Source organism: Cherax quadricarinatus, chromosome 16, assembly GCF_038502225.1.
Source record: "Cherax quadricarinatus isolate ZL_2023a chromosome 16, ASM3850222v1, whole genome shotgun sequence".
Classification (NCBI taxonomy): domain Eukaryota; kingdom Metazoa; phylum Arthropoda; class Malacostraca; order Decapoda; family Parastacidae; genus Cherax; species Cherax quadricarinatus.
Genome location: NC_091307.1, coordinates 23,455,086 through 23,474,664, shown reverse-complemented (window position 1 = coordinate 23,474,664; position 19,579 = coordinate 23,455,086). Strand labels below are relative to the sequence as shown.

At 39.8% G+C, this 19,579-nt stretch overlaps 1 protein-coding gene across 9 annotated transcripts in view; it reads left to right on the top strand.

The window, feature by feature from the left end:
- The first annotated feature begins 520 nt into the window (after positions 1-520).
- Positions 521-19,579, top strand: part of LOC128688900 (activin receptor type-2A) — a 98,515-nt gene continuing 79,456 nt past the window's right edge. For 4 of the 9 annotated variants that reach the window (XR_008407087.2, XR_011392066.1, XM_053776933.2 and 1 more), the window contains exons 1-4: positions 521-652; positions 8,055-8,609; positions 9,919-10,112; positions 15,728-15,908. Coding sequence is in view for 7 of the 9 variants with exons in the window: in XM_053776933.2 (XP_053632908.1) it covers positions 8,420-8,609; positions 9,919-10,112; positions 15,728-15,908 (565 nt within the window). In the remaining 2 variants the exon portion in view is untranslated. Of the gene's footprint in view, positions 729-8,054; positions 8,610-9,918; positions 10,113-15,727; positions 15,909-19,579 lie in introns of all 9 variants that reach the window. The other 5 variants (XM_070085470.1, XM_070085471.1, XM_053776931.2 and 2 more) reach the window with 5 other exon arrangements.

Sequence of the window (19,579 nt, the reverse complement as noted above, 5' to 3'; positions counted from 1 at the left end):
ATTTATTTTGCCTCCTTCTCCTCTTCTCTTCCACTCTCCATCCTCCTCTCACATTGCCTACATTATCGCACGCTTCCTTCCTGAGGATGAATACATGCACTGATCTTCTGGAAGTAGGTGAAAGTAAATGTGGTGTAAATATAAAAGTATGTCAACATCCATCAATGGTGTACAATCATGTATTTGTTTGTTTATACAACTTTTCCTTCTGCGACTGTTTGATGCTTGACGCGATGCTCTACACCTCAGGATCCATCAAATGTATCTCCACCCTCCTCTAGCGGTACACATCTTCCAAGATAAAGCCACATCGTATTATTTTTGAGATTAATGTCCTAAGCCTATCCGACCTTTTTCCCAATGTTCCAATACGTTGATTCCCTCGCCAGGGGACCACCACCAAAAAACTCACGACCACTATATATTAGCTAATATAGCTACCAAAAAATTACTCTTACAAAATAAAGGCCCGAAGAATGAGTATATACTCCGCAATATCTGTGGCTCACTGAAAAAATGCATAACATCTTCCTTTAGGCGTAGGTTTTTAGATGACTTACAGGGAGTGGATTATATCTCGTAAAAACACACGCCATATTGGATTTCCCTAACAGATTGGGATATGTTAGTGAAATACTGCTTCTTATGAGAGGTATCACGTGCAGTTATGTATTACGTGTGAAAATATAGATGTGAGAAGATATTGTGATGCAGCCTGTGGTAGTAGTGTAAGTTGATAGTTTGTGAGTGACCAAGAAAACCTCGGTCACAAGTTGACCACCAATGTTTTGATACACAAACCTGGAGTTATTAACCTAAATCTCTATCTCTTAGGAACAGTGCGACTTAGTCATTCTCTCAGATTGTAAGGCAGAGCACCTCTTTGCTGAGTTCATATAATTTGTATTGATGAAGCGTAAGTAGGTTAAGGTGTTTACTAAAACTGGGTTGTGTGAGGGTGTGCAAGCATTATTTGTTGTGTGAGGGTGTGCAAGCATTATTTGTTGTGTGAGGGTGTGCAAGCATTATTTGTTGTGTGAGGGTGTGCAAGCATTATTTGTTGTGTGAGGGTGTGCAAGCATTATTTGTTGTGTGAGGGTGTGCAAGCATTATTTGTTGTGTGAGGGTGTGCAAGCATTATTTGTTGTGTGAGGGTGTGCAAGCATTATTTGTTGTGTGAGGGTGTGCAAGCATTATTTGTTGTGTGAGGGTGTGCAAGCATTATTTGTTGTGTGAGGGGGTGCAAGCATTATTTGTTGTGTGAGGGTGTGCAAGCATTATTTGTTGTGTGAGGGTGTGCAAGCATTATTTGTTGTGTGAGGGTGTGCAAGCATTATTTGTTGTGTGAGGGTGTGCAAGCATTATTTGTTGTGTGAGGGTGTGCAAGCATTATTTGTTGTGTGAGGGTGTGCAAGCATTATTTGTTGTGTGAGGGTGTGCAAGCATTATTTGTTGTGTGAGGGTGTGCAAGCATTATTTGTGTGAGGGTGTGCAAGCATTATTTGTTGTGTGAGGGTGTGCAAGCATTATTTGTTGTGTGAGGGTGTGCAAGCATTATTTGTTGTGTGAGGGTGTGCAAGCATTATTTATTGTGAGGGTGTGCAAGCATTATTTGTTGTGTGAGGGGGTGCAAGCATTATTTGTTGTGTGAGGGTGTGCAAGCATTATTTGTTGTGTGAGGGTGTGCAAGCATTATTTATTGTGTGAGGGTGTGCAAGCATTATTTGTTGTGTGAGGGTGTGCAAGCATTATTTGTTGTGTGAGGGGGTGCAAGCATTATTTGTGTGAGGGTGTGCAAGCATTATTTGTTGTGTGAGGGTGTGCAAGCATTATTTGTTGTGTGAGGGTGTGCAAGCATTATTTGTTGTGTGAGGGTGTGCAAGCATTATATGTTGTGTGAGGGTGTGCAAGCATTATTTGTTGTGTGAGGGTGTGCAAGCATTATTTGTTGTGTGAGGGTGTGCAAGCATTATTTGTTGTGTGAGGGTGTGCAAGCATTATTTGTTGAGGGTGTGCAAGCCTTATATGTTGTGTGAGGGTGTGCAAGCATTTGTTGTGTGAGGGTGTGCAAGCATTATTTGTTGTGTGAGGGTGTGCAAGCATTATATGTTGTGTGAGGGTGTGCAAGCATTATTTGTTGTGTGAGGGTGTGCAAGCATTATTTGTTGTGTGAGGGTGTGCAAGCATTATTTGTGAGGGTGTGCAAGCATTATTTGTTGTGTGAGGGTGTGCAAGCATTATTTGTTGTGTGAGGGTGTGCAAGCATTATATGTTGTGTGAGGGTGTGCAAGCATTATATGTTGTGTGAGGGTGTGCAAGCATTATATATGTGAGGGTGTGCAAGCATTATATGTTGTGTGAGGGTGTGCAAGCATTATGTTGTGTGAGGGTGTGCAAGCATTATATGTTGTGTGAGGGTGTGCAAGCATTATATGTTGTGTGAGGGTGTGTAAGCTTTATTTGTTGTGTGAGGGTGTGCAAGCATTATTTGTTGTGTGAGGGTGTGCAAGCATTATTTGTTGTGTGAGGGTGTGCAAGCATTATTTGTTGTGTGAGGGTGTGCAAGCATTATTTGTTGTGTGAGGGTGTGCAAGCATTATTTGTTGTGTGAGGGTGTGCAAGCACTATATGTTGTGTGAGGGTGTGCAAGCATTATTTGCTGTGTGAGGGTAAGCTTTATTTGTTGTGTGAGGGGGTGCAAGTATTATTTGTTGTGTGAGGGTGTGCAAGCATTATTTGTTGTGTGAGGGTGTGCAAGCATTATTTGTTGTGTGAGGGTGTGCAAGCATTATTTGTGTGAGGGTGTGCAAGCATTATATGTTGTGTGAGGGTGTGCAAGCATTATTTGTTGTGTGAGGGTGTGCAAGCATTATTTGTTGTGTGAGGGTGTGCAAGCATTATTTGTTGTGTGAGGGTGTGCAAGCATTATTTGTTGTGTGAGGGTGTGCAAGCATTATTTGTTGTGTGAGGGTGTGCAAGCATTATTTGTTGTGTGAGGGTGCGCAAGCATTATTTGTTGTGTGAGGGTGTGCAAGCATTATTTGTTGTGTGAGGGTGTGCAAGCATTATTTGTTGTGTGAGGGTGTGCAAGCATTATATGTTGTGTGAGGGTGTGCAAACATGTTGTGTGAGGGTGTGCAAGCATTATTTGTTGTGTGAGGGTGTGCAAGCATTATATGTTGTGTGAGGGTGTGCAAGCATTATTTGCTGTGTGAGGGTGTGTAAGCTTTATTTGTTGTTTGAGGGTGTGCAAGCATTATTTGTTGTGTGAGGGTGTGCAAGCATTATTTGTTGTGTGAGGGTGTGCAAGCATTATTTGTTGTGTGAGGGTGTGCAAGCATTATATGTTGTGTGAGGGTGTGCAAGCATTATTTGTTGTGTGAGGGTGTGCAAGCATTATTTGTTGTGTGAGGGTGTGCAAGCATTATATGTTATGTGAGGGTGTGCAAGCATTATATGTGTGAGGGTGTGCAAACATTATGTTGTGTGAGGGTGTGCAAGCATTATTTGTTGTGTGAGGGTTTGCAAGCATTATTTGTTGTGTGAGGATGTGCAAGCATTATTTGCTGTGTGAGGGTGTGCAAACATTATATGTTGTGTGAGGGTGTGCAAGCATTATATGTTGTGTGAGGGTGTGCAAGCATTATTTGTTGTGTGTGAGGGTGTGCAAGCATTATTTGTTGTGTGAGGGTGTGCAAGCATTATATGTTGTGTGAGGGTGTGCAAGCATTATTTGTTGTGTGAGGATGTGCAAGCATTATATGTTGTGTGAGGGTGTGCAAACATGTTGTGTGAGGGTGTGCAAGCATTATTTGTTGTGTGAGGGTGTGCAAGCATTATATGTTGTGTGAGGGTGTGCAAGCATTATTTGCTGTGTGAGGGTTTGTAAGCTTTATTTGTTGTGTGAGGATGTGCAAGCATTATATGTTGTGTGAGGGTGTGCAAGCTTTATTTGTTGTGTGAGGGTGTGCAAGCATTATTTGTTGTGTGAGGGTGTGCAAGCATTATATGTGTGAGGGTGTGCAAGCATTATATGTTGTGTGAGGGTGTGCAAGCATTTGTTGTGTGAGGGTGTGCCAGCATTATTTGTTGTGTGAGGGTGTGCAAGCATTATATGTTGTGTGAGGGTGTGCAAGCATTTGTTGTGTGAGGGTGTGCAAGCTTTATTTGTTGTGTGAGGGTGTGCAAGCATTATTTGTTGTGTGAGGGTGTGCAAACATTATGTTGTGTGAGGGTGTGCAAGCATTATTTGTGTGAGGGTGTGCAAGCATTATTTGTTGTGTGAGGGTGTGCAAGCATTATATGTTGTGTGAGGGTGTGCAAGCATTATGTGTGAGGGTGTGCAAGCATTATTTGTTGTGTGAGGGTGTGCAAGCATTATATGTTGCGTGAGGGTGTGCAAGCATTATATGTGTGAGGGTGTGCAAGCATTATTTGTGTGAGGGTGTGCAAGCATTATTTGTTGTGTGAGGGTGTGCAAACATTATATGTTGTGTGAGAGTGTGCAAGCATTATATATTGTATGAGGGTGTGCAAGCATTTTTTGTTGTGTGAGGGTGTGCAAGCATTATTTGTTGTGTGAGGGTGTACAAGCATTATTTGTTGTGTGAGGGGTGTGCAAGCATTAGTTATTGTGTGAGGGTGTGCAAGCATTATTTATGTGATGCTGTGCAAGCATTGTGTGTTGTGTGAGGGTGTGCAAACATTGTATGTTGTGTGAAGGGTGTGCAAGCATTATTTGTTGTGTGAGGGTGTACAAGTATTATTTGTTGTGTGAGGGTGTGCAAGCATTGTATGTTGTGTGAGGGTGTGCAAGCATTATATGTTGTGTGAGGGTGTGCAAGCATTATTTGTTGTGTGAGGGTGTGCAAGCATTATTTGTTGTGTGAGGGTGTGCAAGCATTATTTGTTGTGTGAAGGTGTGCAAGCATTATGTATTGTGTGAGGGTGTGCAAGCATTATTTGTTGTGTGAGGGTGTGCAAGCATTATATGTTGTGTGAGGGTGTGCTAGCATTATTTGTTGTTTGAAGGTGTGCAAGCATTATTTGTTGTGTGAGGGTGTGCAAGCATTATTTGTTGTGTGAGGGTGTACAAGCATTGTATGTTGTGTGAGGGTGTGCAAGCATTATTTGTTGTGTGAGGGTGTGCAAGCATTATTTGTTGTGTGAGGGTGTGCAAGCATTATTTGTTGTTTGAGGTGTGCAAGCATTATTTGTTGTGTGAGGGTGTGCAAGCATTATTTGTTGAGGGTGTGCAAGCATCATTTGTTGTGAGGGTGTGCAAGCATCATTTGTTGTGTGAGGATGTGCAAGCATTTGTTTTGTGAGGGTGTGCAAGCATCATTTGTTGTGAGGGTGTGCAAGCATCATTTGTTGTGTGAGGGTGTGCAAGCATTATATGTTTTGTGAGGGTGTGCAAGCATCATTTGTTGTGTGAGGTTGTGCAAGCATTATTTGTTGTGTGAGGTGTGCATGCATTATTTGTTGTTTGAGGTTTGCAAGCATTATTTGTTGTGTGAGGTGTGCAAGCATTATTTGTGTGAGGGCGTGCAAGCATTATTTGTGTGGGGGTGTGCAAGCATTATTTGTGTGAGGGTGTGCAAGCATTATTTTTTGTGAGGGTGTGCAAGCGTTATTTGTGTGAGATGTGCAAGCATTATTTGTTGTGTGATGGTGTGCAAGCATTATTTGTGTGTGTGCAAGCATTATTTGTTGTGTGAAGGTGTGCAAGCATTATTTGTTGTGTGAGGGTGTGCAAGCATTATTTGTGTGAGAGGTGTGCAAGCTTTATTTGTTGTGTGAGGGTATGCAAGCATTATATGTTGTGTGAGGGTGTGCAAGCATTATTTGTTGTGTGAGGGGTGTGCAAGCATTATTTGTTGTGTGAGGGTGTGCAAGCATTGTGTGCCAGTGTGCAAACATCATTTGTTGTGTGAGGGTGTGCAAGCATCATTTGTTGTGAGGGTGTGCAAGCATCATTTGTTGTGTGAGGGGTGTGCAAGCATCTTTTGTTTTGTGAGAGTGTGCAAGCATCATTTGTTATGCTATAGTGTTGGAGTACTCAAGCATTATTGAACGTACAGAATGAGGGGTGTACCTGCATTAAAATGTATGTAAGAGTTTGCAAGCATTATTTGTTAAGGTATAGTGTGCAGCATTGCTTGTTAAGGTGTAGGTATGATGTGTCATTTGTGATCTATGGCACTATCAAACATGGTTGAAGCACCTTCTATGGTAGGGTTTAGTTGTCTGGGTTTAGACTGTGCATGTGATCCTATTGGCATAGTTCAAGCAAATCTAAAGGGAAAGTAATCTTTTGGTTTTGAGGCTGCTTCGAGGCATGTATACTGGGTTAATCGTTTATCATAGTGGTATCTCATAGCTCAGTGGTTAGCACACCTGCCTTACTACTGAGAGGATGTGGGGCCGAACCTCACACGATGTATGCACAAGTCTCTTAATACCTGCTGCCTGTTAGGATCTAAATGGGCCCAATGAAAGTAATATTTGCATTGATTTACTTTATTGGGTTATCCCAGGTTACTAACTCTTTAGGGGTTAATAATCTGAATAAGATCAGTCTTGGGGTGGAGTATCTCTTGCTATGTAATGTCATTGCAAGAAATGACAAAATGCCTCCAATGGCAGGGTGTAGGTCTTTTTACAGGATTTGTCCAACTGCCAGCTAACTATTGCAGAGAGCTGTTCTTTTTTGATTACCTCACCATTTGCATGTTTGATCATGGCTTTGGCTTCTCCAACAATCCAATAGCAGTTTACAAATCATTCAGTGAAATGCTTCTCGCACAGCTAGCTACTACAGCTGCTCCAATTACTACTTTTGGCAGTGTCCCTAACCTTTCTTGTCCTTGTTAGCTTAATCAGACATCCTGCTGTATTCTGCTTTGTTTAGATTGTGTTTAGAATAAAAGCCTAGATAAAGTTCTTTTACATTCCAGCCCAGTGAGACTGAGACAGTGATGGATGATTATAAAATTTGTCATGTGATTAAGTTATGATAATAAGATTTGTTTGAATTTTTAACCGGGTTTAGCCACCCAGGATAACTCAAGAGACTTAGTGTGTCATCGAGGACTGCCTGTCTTGTTTCTATTGGGGTCCTTCAATCTTGTCTCCCAACACAGTCAACTAGCACCCAGGTACCTACTTATTGCTAGGTGAATGGGTGTAAGGAAACATGCCCAATGTTTCGACCCATGCCCGGGGATTGAACCATGGATACTTTGTGTGTGAAGCAAGAACGTTGCCTACGGAGCCATACGACATCACCTCAGTTAGCCCCAAAATGTTTTTCTGTGCCCTGCACAATCTCTCTTTTCTATGTGCTGCACAATTTCTTTAGACAAAGAACAGAAATGTTTTAATTCTGTAGAGGAGATAGCTTGTAGTACTAATAAAAGTAGTTTAAATAGTAGTAATAATTGGACTAGATTGCTTAAGTCGTAAAGAGGCTTAGCAAAGGAACAAAGAAAAGAGGAGCACTGCAGTAGGCCTAATAGCCCATGCTAAGAAAAAAAAAGCAAGTAAGGAGAGAGTTGGAAAACAGGAAAGGTGAAGGAAATATAGTAGATAGCTCAAGAGAAAACATGAGGATACAAAGGTCAGGTTAAGTCATGAGGGTACTGAAGATGAGCAGTTTACAATGTATTGAGAAAGGCAGACATCTACAGAAACAAAATTGGGGCTAAGATTTATGTTAGCAGTGTGATGTATAAGGGTCAGCTCAATGATATGGAGTCTGTGAATGCTTAGAAGAAGGGTAAACAGTTTTGGCAGAGGATCAATGTATAGGAAGTTTATAATCTGAACATGTTAGAAATGGGCATTGTTAATGTCAGCAAGGTGAATAATACTTTTGTGGTCTTTTAAGTATCAGAAAGAGTGGCTAATCCAAACTTTCATCTTGAAGTGCACATTATTTGTAAATATGAAAAGAATGTTTAGTCATTGTTTTAATTTCATACATTACTCTTGTTTCTGTTGAGAATGGATCTTTTTTTTTTCAAAGTTATTTATGTATTTCTGTATTTCAGATATGCTGTTATACTGAAACCTCTTCAGGTGTGGTAGTGCACAATAAGTCTCTCCTACATGAATGCCAGTTTGAGTAGGATATTTGGAACTGTGTGTGCATACTTTGTGGCAGTAAACTCAAATAGAAAAAGTCCTTGGTGAGAGTCAAGGTGATAAAGGCCTTGATGAGATGCTTAAAAAATTATATTGTATATAGAACATGGACATGACAGGGGCTCAGTTAATTGGACAGATGTAATTAGTTTTATGAAATTTACCCTGTCACATATGCCAGGCCTGACAGGATACCGATTAGAAGGGCCATAAAAGAGCAAGTGTTTAGGCCTGGTAAAGTGGAGGTGTAGCGTGGTGGGCCAGCTGTGCAATGGCTGGTAGCACAGCTGTAACTCGGCTGTCATGCATTATGATGTGCCTGCTTACTCTAGCCGGACTTCCCATCATCTCTGCTTTGGTAGCAGGTAAGATATCTTGCTGTAACTCGGCTGTCACGCATTATGATGTGCCTGCTTACTCTAGCTGGACTTCCCATCGTCTCTGCTCTGGTACAGTAGCAGGTAAGATCTCTATTTACATTATGGTCTTGTGGCTCACAATAGCCATTTTCATTTTGCAGTTACTGTATGTTTAGTAATTGAAGCCTTCCTAAATTTTCAGCTAAAATCAGAATTAAATGTGAAGTAGTAGTTTTCTCACTAAATTGATTTACAATCACCACAAAGTCTTTGATAATCTTCAAGCATTTTTTAAACTAGTTTTTTTTTATTTATTTTCAAGCCTTGAAACCATCGAAAATAGGTAGTTTGCAAACAACATTGAAATTAGCATTTTGAGTTTTAATATTTTTAGCAGCCTTAGTAGTTAAAAAGTTTCTTTAAATAGAACCTCTTTATTCAAGCAAGAAGAGATAAGTAGCATTATTTGAAGCCAATAGGTAACTGTTTAAATGTCCATATGGGTCAAGACTTTTTTACACTCCTCTTGGAATTCCTTTTCTTTAAGGGAAAAGGGATGGGTGTCTTACCTTGTAATAACTTGTGGAACTATTTCTCATGCCTTCAGATATTAAGGATTTCAAGGAGCATTTGAAATTTTAGGAAAAATCCATATGCTGATTTGGCTATAGGATTAAAGCAATCGTCATTTTCTTGTACTGTACTGTAATGAAGGAAAAAAGTGACATGCATTTGAATAAGCTCAGCAAGAATATGCAGTACATGCAGCAGAAGAAACAGTATATGGTTAAGGAAAATAAAGATTTTGAAAGATTATGTTCCCTCCCTATCATGTTTCCTTCTTCCTGTTGTCTTAATATATGGGGTTGAGAAAGACACTTATGTTTACAGGGAAAATTTTTGTTATGATGTTTCATCCAAGACTGAGCTGTTTACTTAATAAAGTTCAGTCCTGGACAAAACATCATAATAAAATTTCCCTGCAAACAAGTCTTCTCACTGTCTATCGGCTTATGCCTTCGTTTATCCACTAATTTGTGGCATCCTGTCTTTCTCTTACATCCATTTCTTATTCTGTAATCATTCATCCTTTATGTCAGTCTTGTCTTAGGTAGTCTGTAATCCCAGTCATTGTGATGCAGACTGTCTTTGGGCAGAATCTGGTAACTTTAATTAAACTTCCCTGTGATAGATTGGAGATTTTCTGTTTTTTTAATTTCATGTACAGTTTACTGGTTCACTCACACTCACTCACTCTCTCTCTTTAGAGAGTACATTCTGTATTAATTTTCATAAAGCATCTGTATTGACTTGTTTTACAACAAAACAATGATTTTAACTAATTATATTAGCAAATTGAATTTAGGATGATTAGCACTATTGTATGAATAATTGGTTTTGTATTTTACAGAGGGAGCTGCACAGTCTGCAGAAAATCTTCCACCTAAAGTAACCGAATGTGAAAAATATAACAGTACACAGTGTTCAAATGAAGGTCCCCAGCCACCTCATTGCTCAGGGAAGACAACAGAGACATGTGAAGTATGGGAGAACCCAGACAAACCAAACCATTGCTTTGTTTTGTGGACTAATAACTCAGGCAAGGTTAGTAATTTTGTGTAAATTTGGCAACTAGAGTAATGTCATGGATTCTAATGCATCAGTGATTAAGTTGGTTATAGTTTTAGTCATAATGCTGTAATTATTAAGAATGGGAGATTATGGTTGTAGTGATAAGGATCTTATAAGATTTATCAGTAGTGGTGGCTGAATGGTTCCCTTGGAATACAGTCTATGAATACCTATGTCCAATAATAAACTCTTCAGGCCCAGTGGGGGGTGTCTCACTCTTTTTCACTTAGTAATAGATTTCTGTGCCTCCAATACACAAGCCAGCCTGTGTGTATTGTTCCTGTAAACCTGTGACAGCTGGTTTTGGCAGAAATAACTTAAGATGTTGTCACATCAATACCTATGTATCTGTTTTCTCTAAGTAGGTTAATACTCTACGAATACAACAGTAGCTGAAACAGTGCCCTTAAATCTTCATTCTCCAAAACTTATTCCTTAAACAAATGCCTTAAACTATGGCTGTGGCACATTATGTGTGTTCTGGTTGCATAGTCCTTTAGGAATTCTTCATGATAGTCAGAGTCCCTGCTTTGAAAATAACCTATAAGGCTCCCTCTATTGTTTTTCAATGTGATCCATGACAACACCAATCTCTGGACCAATTGTTCATCTCCCTCATTTTGGTTATAGGACGATTACACCTAAATCACCTGGTTTGTCACCTCACCTTGCACAAGTGGTGTCTTCATCCTGCAGTCTTTGAATCTTCAAGATTTTGGAGTACCCAGAGATGCATTTGTTATCCATCTGACAAATTTCTACAATTTCATACTCGTCTATCACTGACAGACTGTCAAACAGTTACCCCTCTCCAGGAGACAGATGGTCCATGGTTCCATACCTCTCAGCCTCTTCCCATTTCTCTGTCACTATCTTTTAGTCTTCCATAGATCATTTTCTTCTGCACGGTACTTCCCATTTCCATGACTCAGGTTTGGCTAACCAGTTTCCTGGAATCCCTTCACAAAATATTACCCTGCTTGCACTCCAACAGCTCGTAAAGTCCCAAAAACCATTTGTCTACATTCACTCCTATGTAACTTGCTCACATATGCTTACTGGAAGTCCAAGCCCCTCACCTACAAAACCTTTACCAACTCCCTCCAACCTTTTCGAGGACGGCCCCTATCCCACCTTCCTTTCCCTACAGATTTATATGCTCTCCAAGTGGTGGTATCATACTTTAAATCCATAATACATTTTTCAAGTGCATAAGGAACCCCTTTTCTGTGATTTTTGGAATCTGGTGGGCCTATTACCCTTCAAGCATGTTTGATCTTGGATCAGTCTTGCCAACACTAGATATACCCTTCCATTTTCTTGGTAATTTTTGTTGTGCCTGCTCTTCACTTCTAGATAGGGTTCCTTCTATTGGCCTTATCTGGCTTATACAGATGAATTTCCATCTGAATTTCTCTATGAATTTGACTGACCAATACATCACCACCTTTGCTGAACTCAGCACACTAGTCTGCTTTCAAGATTTGTCGTGCATTCTCTCCTTCAGCTGCGGGTTGGTGCCACTTTTTTTTTTTAGTCTTGAGTTATTCTGAGCTTTCGGAGTGTCTTCCCAGGTATTGACTTGTTAGGTGACACAACTGGCTGTTCCAAAGGGGTGGGATGGGGCTTCAACCATCCCACAATTCCCATGGCCTTGTCCCTAAATATAAATATTAGTAATAATAACATTACTTCAAAACAAAATCTCATAACCCTCCTTCCAACCAGATAGCCACCCCCCAAAACCCCCAAGTATGGAAATTTTGGCACTGCGTCTGGGTGATGCATGCACCCAATTTTCTGTTTGTTTTTGTTTTAAGTTTCTAGTCTCTTCTGATTTCATGGTAGTAGCCAGTAATGAGCATTTCTCTAGTTTGATGCATCCTGGAGATTATGCCTCGGTGGGAGACGGCTGACTCGTTAAAAAAAAAAAAAAAAATTCTGTAATGAATCATTATGCATTTCTGCTCTGGTATTGGGATGCAACTTTCTCAAGGCCATCTTTTACTCCCCTGAACTATAGCTCTTCCAAGGACATGTTTCCACACCTATCACTGAACAGTTCTTAAAATTTCAATCGGTATACCTTGTGTTCATGCCCTTAAGGGGACTAGCATACACACCTGGAGTTGCATGTCTTCCCCTGTGGTAGATCCTTCATGCCTGCCCTTATCTGCTTAAGTTTCTGGCCAGGGGCTTATCAGGCTGCTTAAGTGACTTGAGCATCCCTCAGAACTATCTGTTATCCGGAAAAACATCATCACCCCAAACTGAGCTATATTACAATACTTTGTACTTACCTCTCAGGTTGAATGTCAAGACATTCATGTCCTTGGGTTATCTTACTTAGCCCATGGATACGTAAGCTAGCCTAGCCTTGTTTGCACCTACTAACTTGTTAAAGGTACACAGACCAGAGCAATGACCCAAAACATCCAGGCAGTGACGGGTTCTGCACCAGCCACATGCTTGTATGCCACATTCTGGGATCCTGGCATTTACCTTTCAAGGCTGGTTCTCGTCTGGGATTGTTCCTATACCTGACATTGCCAAAGATCTCTAGCCATTCCTTTCCACTTGCTGAGGCCTAGTTTAAGTTCAGAGTTGACCCATTCAGGGATACTCTGGTGGACTCTAGAGAGGTTCCTTATGTTTCCTGGGCATGGAACTAAAATACAGTAGTCAGAACATCACTTTGCCTAGGTCTTGAGTCTACAATCACTGAAAGTACTGTACTCCACCTAGGATAAAGAATGAGGAGTATTTGAATGGAGTGACCCTGCAGAGGGTATACCCAGTCATTTGTTTTCTAAGCTCTGTCATTGGTTGCTTCCATGCTCGTTTGTGTGATGGTGATTGGGATTAGGCTAGGTATCTTGCCTGCTGTTGTGTTAATGTTGCATGGTATGATTACAGTGTTCAAGTTGTACTGACATCAAGAAGTTGGCTTCATCTTTGTCCTCTGTGACTAGATGCAGGGCTTTGGTCAGGACCCAGTCAAGAGATTCTCTAAGTACCTGGGCTTCACAAGTTGTCTAGCAGTTTGATGGACACTTCCCTTTATCTTCCCCCTTCCCTGAAAATGTCTGAATTCTGGTTTAAATAATCAGGATTCTGTGCTCCTGCCTCTGTTCTACAGCTGCCTCCATTGTGTTGTAGGCTGTTGGTACAATCCCAAGGTGCCTTAAGGCCTTCACATAGAAAACAGGTCTTGAAGACCTGACAGATGCCTTATTAGTTATTTGAATTTGTAGAGGTAGTCATAGATTATATTTTGTTTTTATTTTTCTTGTTAACCCTTTCACTGTCCTTCCCTTGTTTATTTTTCTTGTTAATCCTTTCACTGGTGTCCCCACACACCAGAGGGGGATGCCAGGGTTCCTCACATGGATGTACATCTTGAGCTGAGCTCACTCAGACAAGCTGAGAGAGGTAAATTTTGGCCTAGATGTAAGAGAATGGGTCTGTGCAGTGAGTGTGCACAGTATAAAAAAAAAAATTCTTCCCCACATGGTGCATAATAGAAAAGGCAAAACTGACCTTTTGTTTGGTTTTAAAATATTGACTTTGAGGTGTTTTCTAAGATGGTTTTATGGTGACAGCCAATAAAACCATAAAACCATTCAATAGGATGGAACACACATTACTAAAATAGAGATGATTTTGGTTGATTCTTGGACTGGAAGTAGCTTGAAATTGGCCTTACAGTAGCAGAAATATTTGATTTTTCTTGATTTTCCAAAGGATAGGTAAGGCTCTCCTACACTCTTCGATCTGTTTTATGGGTTTTTACTAAGTCTGATTCAATTATTGGGATGCTGTAAACCATGACTAATCATTCCTGGTTATATTGTATTATCTGATAAATAGGGTAAATCTTCAGTTGTTTTGTGAAATGAGGAATTCATAATGGAAGGCAAGTGTAATATAGGAGAGACCTGAGGATGTAATTAATGAACGGAGGAAATGTAGTTTTAGTGCGTGGAATATCTAGTGATTGTTTTTTATTTGTTTTTAAATTACTGACTTCTGTGCACTTCATAAGATAGTTTTCATACTTGAATGGGCAGGTTCTTGTGCTCAGTCTATAGAACAGAAGGCATGCTAGTGAAATTGCTAAGAATTTAGTTGAATTGAGCAATAGAATTGGCTTAAAATAAAAGCAAGTTGGTGAAATCACCAATGTATAAATTGCTTTCAGACTGTTAGTTTTGTACCTGTGTAATTGTGTAAATTTTCCACTAAATTTCATACTTTTGGTGTCATTGCCCTTAAAAGGATTCTTGACCATTGCAGAAGAATTTTTTTTTTTTAACCCTTTGAGGGTCGACAGGCCCTCTCCGAGACTCATTCTCAGGGTCGGCCAAATTTAAAAAAAAAAAAAAAAAATTCTTATGAAAAGATAGAGAATCTTTTCCCGGTCTTGGCGATGTTTACGCATCGGCGATTTTGCCTACTTTGAGCCCCATTTTCGGCCAATTCCACTGCACTAGTCGACAAAAAACATGAATATTTTGCTAGAACTCTATTTTTTCTATCGAATGAGTGCAAGAAACCACCCATTTACCAATTTCAACTATCCAGTACAGTGGTCAGAATTTAGCAATTTTGCCAATTTCACACCAATTTCAAAAGATGCCAATTTCCGAATAGGGTCCAGAATAAACAAAAAAGACATTCCTGGCACTAAAATGACATTTCCTTTGTTGATTAGTCACGTCTCAAGGCCCCTCTTACATTCTTTTGCTTTCCACTTTGAATTTTTATTCTCACAAAAAATAGGAGATTTACTGTTATGCAGACTACTGCATTAGTGTAAAAAATGGTATAAATAATATTGGCGCACTTGCAAAAGAATATTAGACTCACCAGTTGACGTGTATTGGACGCTTGGCATGATTTGTTTACTTTTGAACTTTGGTAAAAATCGAACATTTCTGCTACTTTGAGCTCAATTTCAAGGTACTTTTCATTGTAAAACCAGTCAAAATCATCCCAATTTCTGTAATATGTCTTCCATTCTATAAAATGAGACCAAGAAAACTAGAATACAACAATAAATACCATACGAAAATACAGTGCAAAGTCGCTGTTTTATTCCAAAAAAACAGTCAAAGTTTTTTTTTTTCTCATTACGCACTGTGTACTGCAGGATTTTTTTATACTGTGCACACTTACCACATAGACCCATTCTTTCATATGTAGGCCTACCAGCTTTCTCCCACTAGATTTGAGGGCGCTAGAATTTAGGTGTACTAGTACGTCAAAAACCCTGGGTCGTAAGCCGTACTAGTACGGCCGAAACCCTCAAAGGGTTAAATATAGACAGTAAATACTTACAATTTCAAGGCTTTGGACAGTGATGGAGTTAAAATTTGTGAAATAAGTAATGATGTAGAGTAAAAAAAGGCTAAATTTTTTTTAAGTTAGTAGAGAAGAAAATTATCATAGTTGTAACCCTGAGAAAATGATATTCATTGTGGCTGATTGTTGAAATACTTATTAATTTACATCATGTTTTAGCATTGCAAAATATGTTATTTTTCAGTATTTAAAATTAGTAAGTAAATTGTTCTTTATTTTTACAGTTGGAGATTACTTACAAGGGTTGCTGGCTGGATGACATTTCTTGTTCTTCTGAATGCATCAGTTTTGAACCAGAAAGTAGCTTAACAGAAAAGAAAAAACATTTATTTTGTTGCTGTAATCACAACAACTGTAACCATAACTTCTCTTGGCACCCAATGGAAGAGACGCCCAGTACCCCACGTGAGTATTATGGTCACTTCAATTAATATGTGCAGTAGGCACACAGTAATTATGTACTCTATGATTACGGTGGACCCTCGGTTAGCGGCCAAAATCCGTTCCAGAAGGTTGGCCTAAAACCGAAAAGGCCGAAAACTGAAATAATATTTCCCATAAGAATTAATGTATATCCATTTAATCCGTTTCAGATATAAAAAAATATTAGCAAAAAATATATTTTTTAAAGATTAACTATAGTTTTACATACAGACAATAATGAGTATATTGATTACTTACCTTAAAATATTTGTAGTCTTAATGTAGGGCGAGAGGTGAGTAGTATTTATTTGTAGGAAGTCAGTGTAGTCAGCGGTAGATGTAGGTACAGTACATGTTTGTAGCCCTCCTTGGGCTACACTACACAGCCATATTATTACCATGTTCACTGAGTTTAATCATTTCTAACAACTACCTTTAGATGCCATCATAAACAGAGGAAGAAGTAATGAATAATTCATGCCGAGACTTGTAAACAAATGCATATGAAGGGTGGTTACTGGGCAAGATGCCAGATTTACAGTTTTCTCTAACTCTGAAGCAGAGAAAACATAATGTTTACTCTCCACCCGATTCTCCACTCAATAGCATATAAACATTGCATGTTTATATGCTGCATAATATGTAACGTGCTTTTTATATAATTTTGAAGAAAATATCATATATGAATTAATGAAAATGTCTAATAAGACATTTAATGTGCCCAAGAGTGATTATTATTAAACATATATTGCAAATAAACATTGCTACACTCCCTGTCTTCCTGCTACACTCCATGCATGCCTGCCACACTCCCTGCCTTCCTGCTACACTCCCTGCATGCTTGCTACACTCCTTGCCTCTGTGCCTGCTTGCTATACTCACTGCCTGCTTGCTACACTCCCTGCCTTCCTGCTACACTTCCTGCATGCCTGCTACACTCCTTGCCTCTATGCCTGCCTGCCTTGAATTCTATCGTGTTTCTCACTTTCTTGACCAAAGGAACTTTACTAGGAACTGTCTTTGGGGCCATGGTTACTTATTTCACAGTTGCATATAATCAATAACAACCAAAAACAATGGATTATAGCAAAATGTTTGGATGAATGAGCAGAAGCTTCCTCACTCGCCCAGAGATACAGCCACACTGACTCAGGAACACGTGAGCGGTTGGCGGTGGACACGTCCAGCATGGCCGATGAGTGAAATATCGGCTGAACCGGAAGCCGAAAAAACAGCTGATAATGGAGTTGGCCGATAAGCAGAATGGCCGATAACTGAGGGTTCACTGTATTTCAAGGACCATTTCACTAATTAAATACAGTAGACTCATACAAAAAGAAAATACTTTCATCATCATTCAACACTTTCACCACACTCGCACATTATCACTGTTTTTGCAGAGGTGCTCAGAATACAACAGTCTAGAAGCATAAACATATAAAGATACACAACATATCCCTCCAAACTGCCAATATCCCAAACCCCTCCTTTAAAGTGCAGGCATTGTACTTCCCATTTCCAGGACTCAAGTCCGACTATATGAAAATAACCGGTTTCCCTGAATCCCTTCACTAAATATTACCCTGCTCACACTCCAACAGATCGTCAGGTCCCAAGTACCATTCGTCTCCATTCACTCCTATCTAACACGCTCACGCACGCTTGCTGGAAGTCCAAGCCCCTTACCCACAAAACCTCCTTTACCCCCTCTCTCCAACCCTTTCGAGGACGACCCCTACCCCGCCTTCCTTCCCCTATAGATTTATATGCTTTCCATGTCATTCTACTGTGATCCATTCTCTCTAAATGACCAAACCACCTCAACAACCCCTCTTCTGCCCTCTGACTAATACTTTTATTAACTCCACACCTTCTCCTAATTTCCACACTCCGAATTTTCTGCATAATATTTACACCACACATTGCCCTTAAACAGGACATCTCCGCTGCCTCCAACCGTCTCCTCGCTGCTGCATTTACCACCCAAGCTTCACACCCATATAAGAGTGTTGGTACTACTATACTTTCATACATTCCCTTCTTTGCCTCCATAGATAACGTTTTTTGACTCCACATATACCTCAACGCACCACTCACCTTTTTTCCCTCATCAATTCTATGATTAACCTCATCCTTCATAAATCCATCCGCCGACACGTCAACTCCCAAGTATCTGAAAACATTCACTTCTTCCATACTCCTCCTCCCCAATTTGATATCCAATTTTTCTTTATCTAAATCATTTGACACCCTCATCACCTTACTCTTTTCTATGTTCACTTTCAACTTTCTACCTTTACACACATTCCCAAACTCATCCACTAACCTTTGCAATTTTTCTTTAGAATCTCCCATAAGCACAGTATCATCAGCAAAAAGTAACTGTGTCAATTCCCATTTTGAATTTGATTCCCCATAATTTAATCCCACCCCTCTCCCAAACACCCTAGCATTTACTTCCTTTACAACCCCATCTATAAATATATTAAACAACCATGGTGACATTACACATCCCTGTCTAAGACCTACTTTTACCGGGAAGTAGTCTCCCTCTCTTCTACACACCCTAACCTGAGCCTCACTATCCTCATAAAAACTCTTTACAGCATTTAATAACTTACCACCTATTCCATATACTTGCAACATCTGCCACATTGCTCCTCTATCCACTCTATCATATGCCTTTTCTAAATCCATAAATGCAATAAAAACTTCCCTATCTTTATCTAAATACTGTTCACATATATGCTTCAATGTAAACACCTGATCTACACATCCCCTACCCACTCTAAAACCTCCTTGCTCATCCGCAATCCTACATTCTGTCAATTATAACCCTACCGTACACTTTTCCTGGTATACTCAGTAAGCTTATTCCTCTATAATTTTTACAGTCTCTTTTGTCCCCTTTCCCTTTATATAAAGGGACTATACATGCTCTCTGCCAATCCCTAGGTACCTTCCCCTCTTTCATACATTTATTAAACAAAAGTACCAACCACTCCAACACTATATCCCCCCCTGCTTTTAACATTTCTGTCATGATCCCATCAGTTCCAGCTGCTTTACCCCCTTTCATTTTACGTAATGCCTCACGTACCTCCCCCACACTTACATTCTGCTCTTCTTCACTCCTAAAAGATGGTATACCTCCCTGACCAGTGCATGAAATTACTGCCTCCCTTTCTTCCTTAACATTTAAAAGTTCCTCAAAATATTCTCGCCATCTACCCAATACCTCCATCTCCCCATCTACTAACTCCCCTACTCTGTTTTTAACTGACAAATCCATATTTTCCCTAGGCTTTCTTAACTTGTTTAACTCACTCCAAAATTTTTTCTTATTTTCATTAAAATGTAAAGTGTAACCTAATAATTAAATGGGTAAAAACTCATTTTATGCAAGCAGAGAACACCCAGGAATACAGAGTTTCAACTTGTCTCACACATGGTCATTTTCAGTGTCATGTCCCCATGACACCATAAACCTATTCCTTTCTTAACCAGCTTTCCTCTCCCCACAAGACTAAGGGATGCTCTGGTCAGCTGACTGGCCAGGTTGAGCATTTGTTCTACCACAAAGGCATTCCACAGAAAAACTGTGTTGCATATAATGTTCAGTTTATGTACAGTAGTAAGTTTTCAGAATACAG